This window comes from Mustela erminea, chromosome X, assembly GCF_009829155.1.
Source record: "Mustela erminea isolate mMusErm1 chromosome X, mMusErm1.Pri, whole genome shotgun sequence".
NCBI classification, from domain to species: Eukaryota; Metazoa; Chordata; class Mammalia; order Carnivora; family Mustelidae; genus Mustela; species Mustela erminea.
Window position 1 is genome coordinate 127,049,659 of NC_045635.1, and position 13,700 is coordinate 127,063,358.

At 39.0% G+C, this 13,700-nt stretch overlaps 1 protein-coding gene across 4 annotated transcripts in view; it reads right to left on the reverse strand.

Annotated features, from left to right (window-relative positions):
• GABRA3 (gamma-aminobutyric acid type A receptor subunit alpha3) overlaps positions 1 to 13,700 on the reverse strand; it is a 402,002-nt gene that overhangs the window by 44,078 nt on the left and 344,224 nt on the right. For all 4 annotated transcript variants that reach the window (XM_032330182.1, XM_032330179.1, XM_032330180.1 and 1 more), the window contains exon 7: positions 5,660 to 5,803. In XM_032330182.1, the coding sequence (XP_032186073.1) occupies positions 5,660 to 5,803 (144 nt within the window). The remainder of the gene's footprint in view (positions 1 to 5,659; positions 5,804 to 13,700) is intronic.

The following is a 13,700-nucleotide window of genomic DNA, read 5'->3' on the forward strand; positions in this document are numbered from 1 at the left end:
TCAAACTGTTTCTATTATTATCATATTTATTATGGTAATCTGAGATCACTGATTATAATTTGGTTATATGATCACTGATCATGAAAACGTAGATGGTTAGCACTATTTGGGAATAAGGTATTTTTAAATTAAGGTTTATAAATTTTTCAACATAATGCTATTGTACACTTAATAAACTACAGTATAGTATAAATAAAACTTTTATATACACTGGGAAACCAAAAATTCACTTGGCTCACTTTATTGCAATATTTGCTTATTTTGCTGGTCTGAAACTGAAGTGGCAGCATCTCCGAGGTATGCCTGTACTTCATACTAAGAACTGAGAGCATTGGGCGCCTGGATGGCTCAGTGGGTTAAGCCGCTGCCTTCGGCTCAGGTCATGATCTCAGGGTCCTGGGATCAAGTCCGGCATCGGGCTCTCTGCTCAGCAGGGAGCCTGCTTCCTCCTCTCTCTCTCTCTGCCTGCCTCTCTGCCTACTTGTAATCTCTCTCTGTCAAATAAATAAATAAATCTTTTAAAAAAAAAAAAAAGAACTGAGAGCATTCAGAGAGAAAGCCAATCATATAAAACAGAGCATCTATGGATTGTGATATTTCTCTGGTCCAGCATTCTGTTAATATTCTGGACCCCAGAGAGAAGAGCATATTTAGAATTCAGCAAAGAATGTCCATAATTTATAATCACATGAAACAATATACATACAAATGATAATAATATTACATTATATATTATTACATTATATTAATAATATTAATATGGTTTCTAAATCAAAGGGTATCAAAGGGTTTATAGCAAAAAGTCTCCCTCCCATAGATGCCCCCAAACCACCCATCTCATTTCTCCAATTAACAACCTCTTGGGGTGTTTGGGTGGTTCAGTCAGTTGGATTTGGCTTAGGTCATGATCTCAGGGTCATAGAATAGAGCCCCGTTTGGACTTTGTGCTCAGCGTAGATCCGGCTTGAGATTTTCTCACTTGGCCCTTCCCCCTGTTCATGTTCTCTCTCTATCTCTCAAAATAAATAAAATCTGGGGTGCTTGGGTGGCTCAGTGTGTTAAAGCCTCTGCCGTCTGCCTGGGTCATGATCCCAGGTCCTGGGATCAAGCCCCGCGTTGGGCTTTCTGCCCAGCAGGAGCCTGCTTCCCTTCCTCTCTCTCTGCCTGCCTCTCTGCCTATTTGTGATCTCTGTATGTCAAATAAATAAATAAATAAATAATCTTTAAATAAATAAAATAAAATAAAATCTTTTTTAAAGTTGTAATTTCGGGCGCCTGGGTGGCTCAGTGGGTTAAGCCGCTGCCTTCGGCTCAGGTCATGATCTCAGGGTCCTGGGATCCAGCCCCGCATCGGGCTCTCTGCTCAGCAGGGAGCCTGCTTCCCCCCTCTCTTCTCTGCCTGCCTCTCTGCCTACTTGTGATTTCTCTCTGTCAAATAAATAAATAAAATCTTTAAAAAAAAATAAAGTTGTAATTTCTACAGTATTATTTAAAGAAAAACAACAAAAACAATTAACAGCCTCTTGTGTATCCTTCTAGAAATACTATCTCTATACCAGTATATATACCTTACTGTTCAGTGTTCTGTGCCTTTTTTCACTCAACCCTATAGCCTGCAGATATCCCCTTGAAATGATACATCAAGAACTTCCTCATTCTTTCTTACATCTGCATAGTATTGAATTGTGTGAGTGAATTTAATACAATAAAAATCACCTCTTTACTAATGTACATTATATCATGTGTTCAAAACTTAATTTGAGCTATAATCTGATTATATCTACAATGGCCCTATTTTCAAATAAGGTCACTTACTGGTGTACTGTGAGTCAGGATTTCAATGTATCTTTTGAGGGGACATAATTCAGCCCACAACATCTGCATTGCCAATAGTGAAGGGAAACTGACATGCTAATACACAGATAATGGGACCATGAATTTTTTAACGTTTTAAAATGGCAATTTGTCAATATGTATTAAAATTTTTAGAAATGTATCTACTTTCTGAGATAAAATTCTTAGTATTCTATCTATCCTAGGCAGATGATTACACAGGGACAAAATAAGATATAGAAAAAGGTCTTCACAGTGTTGTTTATAGCATTAAAACATAGAAAATACTACTAAATAATTGGTTAAATGGACTATGATCCACATATAGGAGGCCATTAAAATGAAGGTATTATTTTATTGAGTTTCACAATGAAATGCCATACTTCCCAGTGACAACAAAACCTATCATATTGTTACCAAGAATTCTGTGGCCTTGAAGGAGTGCTTCTTATTTTCTTTTAAAATTTAAAGTAACTAAAACAAGCAATAATTAATGTTTATTATATTTATGTCTATTATAATTGTTTAAATATTACTATTTATAACTAACAAAAAGCAACAAGTACTTGCAAGGATGTGGAGCAAAGGGAACATCTGTGCACTTTGGTTGGTGGGATATAAATTGGTGCAACTACTGTGGAAAATAGTGTGGAGTTTCCTCAAAAAATTAAAAATAGAAATACCCTATGATCCAGCAATGCCACTTCTGGGTATTTATCCAAAGAAAATGAAAACACTAACTCAAAGATATTTGCACTCCAATGTTAAGCATTTTTACAATAGTCAGGATGATGTGGAAACAACTTAAGTTTCCACTGATGGATGAATGGATAAAGAAAATGTGCTATGAATGTATATATCTATTTTATACACATATATACATGTATATAAATATACATACGCATATATGCAGTGGCAGTGGAATATTATTCAGCCATCAAAAGAAGGAAATCTTGTCATTTACAACGACATGGATGGAGCTTGAGGGCATTATGCTAAGTGAAATAAGTCAGAGAAACACCAATATTGTTTTAATCTCACTTATACATGGAGTTTTTTTAAAAAATGCAAAAAACAAACAAGCAAACAAACCAAGTTCATAGTTACACAGAGCAGATTGGTGGTTGCTGAGAGCATAGGAGGGGCAGTGGGTGAAACAGGTGAAGGTGGTAAAAAGATACAAACTTCCATTATAAAATAAGTAAGTCTTAGGTATGTACTGTACAGCTTGGTGACTATAGTTAATAATACCTTACTGCGTATTTGAAAGCTGCTGAAAAGAGCTCTTAAATTTCTCAAGAAAAAAACAACTATATATGTTGACAGATGGTAACCAGAATTACTGAGATAGATAATAATTTTGCTATATATAAGAATATTGAATCATTATATTATATACCCAAAATTAATAAAATGTCCAGTATAACTAAATAAAAATATTGCTAACTTGTATATACATTTTATTTGGATTTTATATATTTGTTGATAAGAAAACATGCTTATAATATAAAATTAAATTAAAAACAGTAACAATGGTATTTATGTAAAAAAATACATAGGAACCTTCTTAAAGATTATGCACCAAAATGTACAATAATCAGTCAATGGTGGGATTAAAGAATATTTCCATACTTTGCTCTTCTGTGTATTCTACTTTTCCTATAATGAATGTGCATTGCCTGTGTGATAAAGACTAAACAAACAGTGGTTTAAGCAAGTGACATGGGAGCCGGGACTGCTTGGATAGCCAATGATGGAACTCAAAAGCTGATGCCACGTGAGCAGTGCTGAGGAAGGATCAGGAAGTGAGGAGAGTCACGGATGCAGCGGGGAGTTCTCTCCCTCCCTCAGGGTAGACATCCTGGGTAGGGGCGGTGTGCCCTGGGCCTATAGGGACCCTCTGTGCTGCTCTGAGCCGAGCCTTGTCACCTGCAGGCACACACATGACCTCCTTTAGGACCTTGGGTCCTCTTTGCCCATAGCTCACATGGGGAAGAACAGGCATGCATTTCAGGCATGTAATCACAGAAAGGAGGTCCTAGCCCCAGCTGCAAAGGCAGCATAATGCAGATGCACCCAGTAGCAGGACAAAGGCTTCTGCCCAAAAATGTTAAGGGCTACCATAGGACAAATGGAATGTAGTATGCACATGTGGGTACTGAAGGACTGCTCCCTCCCCCTGTTTGGGGAGAGCAGAATTACTATCCAGGTGGGGAAGACTACCCCCCACATATACACACCAAGTCCAGCTGAGGTGCCCTTGGTCCTACCCTTTCACGGGGTCTCAGGAAGTGGGTTTCAAGCACCCTAACAAGGCCTGTGCTCAGTCCAGGGGTCAGGGCATGCAAACCTAGCAATAGGTCTGCAACTGTAAGCAACACTTATACCATGGTGTAGATTCACTGTGAGCAAACCAAGTTAGGGAGGTTGGGCAACTGGCCCCAGACCACAATTCCAGTGCTTCCAGAGGATAGGAGGCATAGCCAGAATCTGAGCCCCAGGAGCACAGTAGCTCATTGTGCAGACATGGAGTGCTCTTTGGAGTGAAGTTATGAGGTCCAAGTGGCCTGGGCACACCCGCCTCCAGAACCCACATGTACATTCTGCAAAACTGGGCATTTGGCTCCAGCAGCTAACTCACACCTGCTGGAGGGGGAAAACTCTCGGACCTGGGCCAGCTATATACATTAGTATCTGCCCAGCTGCTCAGCCTGGTCCACGCAGTACCAACTCCATGGGCCAAACCCCAGAATCCTCTCAGAGGAAAGCAGCCCACATTCCCATGGCCCCACAATCTTTCTACCTTTCACTTCTTACTCTGAACCGCTTGTAGCTTCTCTGATAGATCATGTTTTCACATTGACACTTCAGTATTGCCTTTCTTTGTAATAGTTTTTCCCCATACCAAATTCTAAATCTCAAAATACTGTTGTCCCTGAAATTTTCCACCCTGAGATGGAGGGAAAACAGGGCACAGATAAGATGATATACTATAACACCACGTGAAGTGGAAAGAGTGTCTGGATAATGAAATAAAAGAACAAGAGTACCCTAATCCATTTATAATTGTGGATTCAGATCTTTCGCCAAGACAAGTGCCGAAAGTTCCTACCCTTAACACCAAAAAAAGTATTGTAAGCTATGTGGACCCAAAAGATATACTTCATTTTGCCAAATACTCTAGGGTTAGTTCAGATTCAGGGTCCCTCCTTTCTTAGGCCCCTGTAACTGGTCAGTCTCTAAACAGGACTCCAGCCTACAAAAAAAGTCTCTAGGTTCCATTTATTAATCCAAGACTTAGCTATTGAGAGGACCTGGAAAGTTTTGCCAGACAGACTTGTTTTTGAGATGGGTGACTCACTTAAAAAATAATTCCATGGCTCATCCTTGGACCTCCTGGCTGTGTACCTGGACCCTCCTGGCTTATTAATTTGTCACTTCAGCATTGGCAGAGTTGAGCAAATGTCTTCATGAAACCTTTAGGATCAAAGTTCAGTTCTCCAATCATTATGGCTTCCCTCTGCCTTCTCTTCTACCACAGTTCAGCCCTAATGTCTTTGACCTTCTAACCCACTTAGACAACAGGGGATCATAGTTAAAAACATTGGCTTGGGATCCAATCTGCCTGAGTTCAGATCTTGTTTCTGATATTATATTATGTAACATGGGACAAATTACTCAACATTTCTATGTCTCAATTTCCTTTTGATAATAGTACCTACATCACAAGACTACTTTGGGGATTACATGTTTTTATAAGCACAGGTATAAGACTGGTATATGGTTCAGGTTATAAAAATGCTTATTAAATAAAATAAATAAATACCTGTACTAGACCGGATTATCTCTGTCCCAACAACATGGCCCAGCAGGTCATACTGATTCAGGCGGGAGCCATCCTGTGCTACTTCCACAGATTTGTTCTTCCCAAGAGTCCAAGAATAAACCACTTCAGCTGTTGTATAGGCATCTAAAGCAGAAAAAGGCCAAGAAGAAGTTGAAGGGGAAAGAAAGTAATTATCCTTAATACTGAACTTGCATGAGACTGTAATACAGCTTCCCTCCCGAAAGAGTTCTGGGTATGTGTTCTGTCTTCAACTGAAGTACATTTATCCATCCATCTAGTAAACACTCATTGAATAACTTCTACAGTTTATGCTGGGTACACAGGAGTGAACCTAAAGCGGTTTCTTCTTTCAACGACAGTCTTTCTGACTGATGATATATTGTTAGACTTTTCCTTCTCTTAGAGGGTAGACAATAGATGTAAGGGGAGGAATAGCAAAATCATTATCTAATGCAGATGTCACAAATTCAAATGTCTATAGGAGTGGTATCAGAAATAAGTAAATCAGGCTAGTTGTAAAAAAAAAAAAAACCTGTCAAAAATGTAATACAATTTTAATTACTATGGAGTGAGCATATGAGATAAGGTAAAAATCACTGTAGAGATATTTTAAATTAAAAACATAAAAAGCTCAAATTAGAACCATGAGAGACTATGGACTCTGAAAAACAATCTGAGGGTTTTGAAGGGACGGGGGGTGGGAGGTTGGGGTACCAGGTGGTGGGTATTATAGAGGGCACGGATTGCATGGAGTGTGGTGCAAAAATAATGAATACTGTTATGCTGGAAATAAAAAAAAATAGCAATAATTAATTGCAATTTTCTGTTAAAAATTATTTCCACTTTGATTTGCAAAACAGAAACCAGGGGCGCCTGAGTGGTTCAGTTGGTTAAAGCCTCTGCCTTCGGCTCGGGTCATGGTCTCAGATCTTGGGATCAAGCCCCGCATCGGGCTCTCTGCTCAGCAGGGAGCCTGCTTCCCTTCTACCCTGCCTGCCTCTCTGCCTACTTGTGATCTCTGTAAAATAAAGAAATAAAATCTTAAAAACAAACAAACAAACAAACAAACAAAAAACCCCAGAAACCTGCCTCCTTTACTCTGCACCAGGGTATTAATGTCAGATCTTATATTTGGAATTCCCATGTTGAATACAGAATTTAAGTATGGATTAGTTTTAATAAGGATGTGGGTAAGAGAAATGGTGAGAGAATAAGGAATGATGTTATTTAGTTTAAGTTAGTATCTTAAAGGAAGAGAATTGCTTTCTTTCCAGACATGGACTTACTCTTTGTACAGTGGGTTTTTTGTTGGGGTGAACACCTTGCCCTAATGCAGGCACCTAGGTTCATAAAGAGAAGCTGAACTATGCTATTCACTCATTTCACCCAACTTTTGAGCTGTTATTCAACCTAATAGGAAGTCTCCAGCTCATGGTGGCAGCTGCTGTCTCTATAATATGCTTTATTTAAGTCTTTTACCACAAAGCAAATAATTCCTAGTGAATCTACCAGTGAACAAACATAAATTATGTGTCTTTACAAAACTTTGCAACATTGGATATAGATTTCATTACGTCTGACATTAACACTCATATGTACTAATTATGGTCTGCAAATATTATACTTCTTAGGACTCTTTTCAATATACACAAATAAACCATTTTCTGAATTTCTTATAATGGGCAACAGCCAAAAATTTCTTCATTCACATCAAAATTCTCACTGAAATCATGAAAAAATGTATATAACTCTATAGTATTTTTTATATCTGTACTCTCATAAGCTATAAAAGAAAATGCCACAAAAAATCCAGCTTGCCACGTATGTCCTATATATGATCTCAGTCATTTATTCAACACAGATGAAAATACTTGTAGTTTGAGGCACCTGGGTGGCTCAGTTAAGTTTCTACCTTCAGCTCAAGTCATGATCCCAGGATCCTGGGATTGAACCCCGCATCAGGCTCCCTGCTCAGTGGAGAGCCTACTTCTCCCTCTCCCACTCCCTTCTGCTTGTGTTCTCTCTCTTTCTGTCAAATAAATAAATAAAACCATTAAAAAAAACTTGTAGTTCAACATATAATTTATTCTGCAATATACCTTTTTTTAAATTTTTTTTATTTTTTATAAACATATATTTTTATCCCCAGGGGTACAGGTCTGTGAATCACCAGGTTTACACACTTCACAGCACTCACCAAAGCACATACCCTCCCCAATGTCCATAACCCCACCCCTTCGCCCAAACCCCCTCCCCCCAGCAACCCTCAGTTTGTTTTGTGAGATTAAGAGTCACTTATGGTTTGTCTCCCTCCCAATCCCATCTTGTTTCATTGATTCTTCTCCTACCCACTTAAGCCCCCATGTTGCATCACCACTTCCTCATATCAGGGAGATCATATGATAGTTGTCTTTCTCTGCTTGACTTATTTCACTAAGCATGATACGCTCTAGTTCCATCCATGTTGTCGCGAATGGCAAGATTTCATTTCTTTTGATGGCTGCATAGTATTCCATTGTGTATATATACCACATCTTCTTGATCCATTCATCTGTTGATGGACATCTAGGTTCTTTCCATAGTTTGGCTATTGTGGACATTGCTGCTATAAACATTCAGGTGCACGTGCCCCTTTGGATCACTATGTTTGTATCTTTAGGGTAAATACCCAATAGTGCAATTGCTGGGTCATAGGGCAGTTCTATTTTCAACATTTTGAGGAACCTCCATGCTGTTTTCCAGAGTGGTTGCACCAGCTTGCATTCCCACCAACAGTGTAGGAGGGTTCCCCTTTCTCCGCATCCTCGCCAGCATCTGTCATTTCCTGACTTGTTCATTTTAGCCATTCTGAGTGGTGTGAGGTGATATCTCATTGTGGTTTTGATTTGTATTTCCCTGATGCCGAGTGATATGGAGCACTTTTTCATGTGTCTGTTGGCCATCTGGATGTCTTCTTTGCAGAAATGTCTGTTCATGTCCTCTGCCCACTTCTTGATTGGATTATTTGTTCTTTGGGTGCTGAGTTTGCTAAGTTCTTTATAGATTCTGGACAATAGTCCTTTATCTGATATGTAGTTTGCAAATATCTTCTCCCATTCTGTCAGTTGTCTTTTGATTTTGTTAACTGTTTCCTTTGCTGTGCAAAAGCTTTTGATCTTGATGAAATCCCAGTAGTTCATTTTTGCCCTTGCTTCCCTTGCCTTTGGCGTTGTTCCTAGGAAGATATTGCTGCGGCTGAGGTCGAAGAGGTTGCTGCCTGTGTTCTCCTCAAGGATTTTGATGGATTCCTTTCGCACATTGAGATCCTTCATCCATTTTGAGTCTATTTCTGTGTGTGGTGTAAGGAAATGGTCCAATTTCATTTTTCTGCATGTGGCTGTCCAATTTTCCCAGCACCATTTATTGAAGAGGCTGTCTTTTTTCCATTGGACATTCTTTCCTGCTTTGTCGAAGATTAGTTGACTGTAGAGTTGAGGGTCTATTTCTGGGCTCTCTATTCTGTTCCATTGATCTATGTGTCTGTTTTTGTGCCAGTACCATGCTGTCTTGAGGATGACAGCTTTGTAATAGAGCTTGAAGTCCAGAATTGTGATGCCACCAAGTTTGGCTTTCTTTTTCAATATCCCTTTGGCTATTCGAGGTCTTTTCTGGTTCCATATAAATTTTAGAATTATTTGTTCCATTTCTTTGAAAAAGATGGATGGTACTTTAATAGGAATTGCATTAAATGTGTAGATTGCTTTAGGTAGCATAGACATTTTCACAATATTTGTTCTTCCAATCCAGGAGCATGGAACATTTTTCCATTTCTTTGTGTCTTCCTCAATTTCTTTCATGAGTACTTTATAGTTTTCTGAGTATAGATTCTGTGCCTCTTTGGTTAGGTTTATTCCTAGGTATCTTATGGTTTTGGGTGCAATTGTAAATGGGATTGACTCCTTAATTTCTCTTTCTTCTGTCTTGCTGTTGGTGTAGAGAAAAGCAACTGATTTCTGTGCATTGATTTTATATCCTGACACTTTATTGAATTCCTGTACAAGTTCTAGCAGTTTGGGAGTGGAGTCTTTTGGGTTTTCCACATATAGTATCATATCATCTGCAAAGAGTGATAATTTGACTTCTTCTTTGCCGATTTGGATGCCTTTAATTTCCTTTTGTTGTCTGATTGCTGAGGCTATGACCTCTAGTACTATGTTGAATAGCAGTGGTGATAATGGACATCCCTGCCATGTTCCTGACCTTAGCGGAAAAGCTTTCAGTTTTTCTCCATTGAGAAAGATATTTGCGGTGGGCTTTTCATAGATGGCTTTGATGATATTGAGGTATGTGCCCTCTATCCCTACACTTTGAAGAGTTTTGATCAGGAAGGGATGCTGTACTTTGTCAAATGCTTTTTCAGCATCTATTGAGAGTATCATATGGTTCTTGTTCTTTCTTTTATTGATGTGTTGTATCACACTGACTGATTTGCGGATGTTGAACCAACCTTGCAGCCCTGGAATAAATCCCACTTGGTCGTGGTGAATAATCCTTTTAATGTACTGTTGAATCCTATTGGCTAGTATTTTGGTGAGAATTTTCGCATCTGTGTTCATCAAGGATATTGGTCTATAGCTCTCTTTTTTGATGGGATCCTTGTCTGGTTTTGGGATCAAGGTGATGCTGGCCTCATAAAATGAGTTAGGAAGTTTTCCTTCCATTTCTATTTTTTGGAACAGTTTCAGGAGAATGGGAATTAGTTCTTCTTTAAATGTTTGGTAGAATTCCCCTGGGAAGCCATCTGGCCCTGGGCTTTTGTTTGTTTGGAGATTTTTAATGACTGTTTCATTCTCCTTACTGGTATGGGTCTGTTCAGGCTTTCTATTTCTTCCTGGTTCAGCTGTGGTAGTTTATATGTTTCTAGGAATGCATCCATTTCTTCCAGATTGTCAAATTTGTTGGTATAGAATTGCTCATAGTATGTTCTTATAATAGTTTGTATTTCTTTGGTGTTAGTTTGATCTCTCCTCTTTCATTCATGATTTTATTTATTTGGGTCCTTTCTCTTTTCTTTTTGATAAGTCGGGCCAGGGGTTTATCAATTGTATTAATTCCTTCAAAGAACCAGATCCTAGTTTCGTTGATTTGTTCTATTGTTTTTTTGGTTTCTATTTCATTGATTTCTGCTCTGATCTTTATGATTTCTCTTCTCCTGCTGGGCTTAGGGTTTCTTTCTTGTTCTTTCTCCAGCTCCTTTAGGTGTAGGGTTAGGTTGTGTACCTGAGACCTTTCTTGTTTCTTGAGAAAGGCTTGTACCGCTATATATTTTCCTCTCAGGACTGCCTTTGTTGTGTCCCACAGATTTTGAACCGTTGTATTTTCATTATCATTTCTTTCCATGATTTTTTTTCAATTCTTCTTTAATTTCCCGGTTGACCCATTCATTCTTTAGAACGATGCTATTTAGTCTCCATGTATTTGGGTTCTTTTCAAACTTCCTTTTGTGGTTGAGCTCTAGATTTAGAGCATTGTGATCTGAAAATATGCAGGGAATGATCCCAATCTTTTGATACCGGTTGAGTCCTGATTTAGGACCGAGGATGTGATCTATTCTGGAGAATGTTCCATGTGCACTAGAGAAGAATGTGTATTCTGTTGCTTTGGGATGAAATGTTATGAATATATCTGTGATGTCCATCTGGTCCAGTGTGTCGTTTAAGGCCTTTATTTCCTTGCTGATCTTTTGCTTGGATGATCTGTCCATTTCAGTGAGGGGAGTGTTAAAGTCCCCTACTATTATTGTATTATTGTTGATGTGTTTCTTTGATTTTGTTATTAATTGGTTTATATAGTTGGCTGCTCCCACATTAGGGGCATAGATATTTAAAATTGTTAAATCTTCTTGTTGGACAGACCCTTTGAGTATGATATAGTGTCCTTCCTCATCTCTTATTATAGTCTTTGGCTTAAAATCTAATTGATCTAAGGATTGCCACTCCTGCTTTCTTCTGATGTCCATTAGCATGGTAAATTCTTTTCCAACCCCTCACTTTAAATCTGGAGGTGTCTTCGGGCTTAAAATGAGTTTCTTGGAGGCAACATATAGATGGGTTTTGGTTTTTTATCCATTCTGATACCCTGTGTCTTTTGACAGGGGCATTTAGCCCATTAACATTCAGGGTAACTATTGAGAGATATGAATTTAGTGCCATTGTATTGCCTGTAAGGTGACTGTTACTGTATATGGTCTCTGTTCCTTTCTGATCTACCACTTGTAGGCTCTCTCTTTGCTTAGAGGACCCCTTTCAAGATTTCCTGTAGAGCTGGTTTGGTGTTTGCAAATTCTTTCAGTTTTTGTTTGTCCTGGAAGCTTTTAATCTCTCCTTCTATTTTCAATGATAGCCTAGCTGGATATAGTATTCTTGGCTGCATGTTTTTCTCGTTTAGTGCTCTGAAAATATCATGCCAGCTCTTTCTGGCCTGCCAGGTCTCTGTGGATAAGTCAGCTGCCAATCTAATATTTTTACCATTGTATGTTACAGACTTCTTTTCCCGGGCTGCTTTCAGAATTTTCTCTTTGTCACTGAGACTTGTAAATTTTACTATTAGGTGACGGGGTGTGGGCCTATTCTTATTGATTTTGAGGGGCGTTCTCTGAACCTCCTGAATTTTGATGCTCGTTCCCTTTGCCATATTGGGGAAATTCTCCCCAATAATTCTCTCCAGTATACCTTCTGCTCCCCTCTCTCTTTCTTCTTCTTCTGGAATCCCAATTATTCTAATGTTGTTTCGTCTTATGGTGTTACTTATCTCTCGAATTCTCCCCTCGTGGTCCAGTAGCTGTTTGTCCCTCTTTTGCTCAGCTTCTTTATTCTCTGTCATTTGGTCTTCTATATCACTAATTCTTTCTTCTGCCTCATTTATCCTAGCAGTGAGAGCCTCCATTTTTGATTGCACCTCATTAATAGCTTTTTTGATTTCAACTTGGTTAGATTTTAGTTCTTTTATTTCTCCAGAAAGGGCTTTTATATCTCTCGAGAGGGTTTCTCTAATATCTTCCATGCCTTTTTCGAGCCCGGCTAGAACCTTGAGAATTGTCATTCTGAACTCTAGATCTGACATATTACCAATGTCTGTATTTATTAGGTCCCTAGCCTTCGGTACTGCCTCTTGTTCTTTTTTTTGTGTTGAATTTTTCCATCTTGTCATTTTGTCCAGATAAGAGTATATGAAGGAGCAAGTAAAATACTAAAAGGGTGGCAACAACCCCAGGAAAAATTGCTTTAACCAAATTAGAAGAGATCCCAAATCGTGAGGGGGGAGAAAGGGGATAAAAAGAGGTTCAAAAAGGAAGAAAGAAAAAAAAAGAAAAAAGAAGAAAAAAAGAAAAGAAAAGAATTAAAAAAAAAGAAAACAAATAACAAAAATATAAAAAGAAAAAATATATATATTGGATAAACTAGTTAAAAAACGTTAAAAAAGAAAAAGGTAAAAGTTAAAAAAAATTTACCAGAAGGTGAGAAAAAAAACAAAAAAGGAAAAAGAAAAAAATTAAATTAACTGCAAGACTAAAAAAAATCACAGGGAAAAAGCTATGAGTTCCGTGCTTTGCTTTCTCCTCCTCTGGAATTCTGCTGCTCTCCTTGGTATTGAAACCGCACTCCTTAGTAGGTGAACTTGGTCTCGGCTGGATTTCTTGTTGATCTTCTGGGGGAGGGGCCTGTTGTAGTGATTCTCAAGTGTCTTTGCCCCAGGCGGAATTGCACTGCCCTTACCAGGGGCTGGGGTGAGTAATCCGCTCGGGTTTGCTTTCAGGAGCTTTTGTTCCCTGAGCGCTTTCCGTAGAGTTCCAGAGGACGGGAATACAAATGGCGGCCTCCTGGTCTCCGGCCCGGAGGAGCCGAGAGCCCAGGGCCCCACTCCTCAGTGCGCCCTCAGAGAACAGCGCCCAGTTACTCCCGTCTGCCTGACCTCCGGCCGCGCTCCGAGCTCACCGAGCCTGCGACCGGTTCAAGGTAACACCGAGCTGCAAGCTTACTGT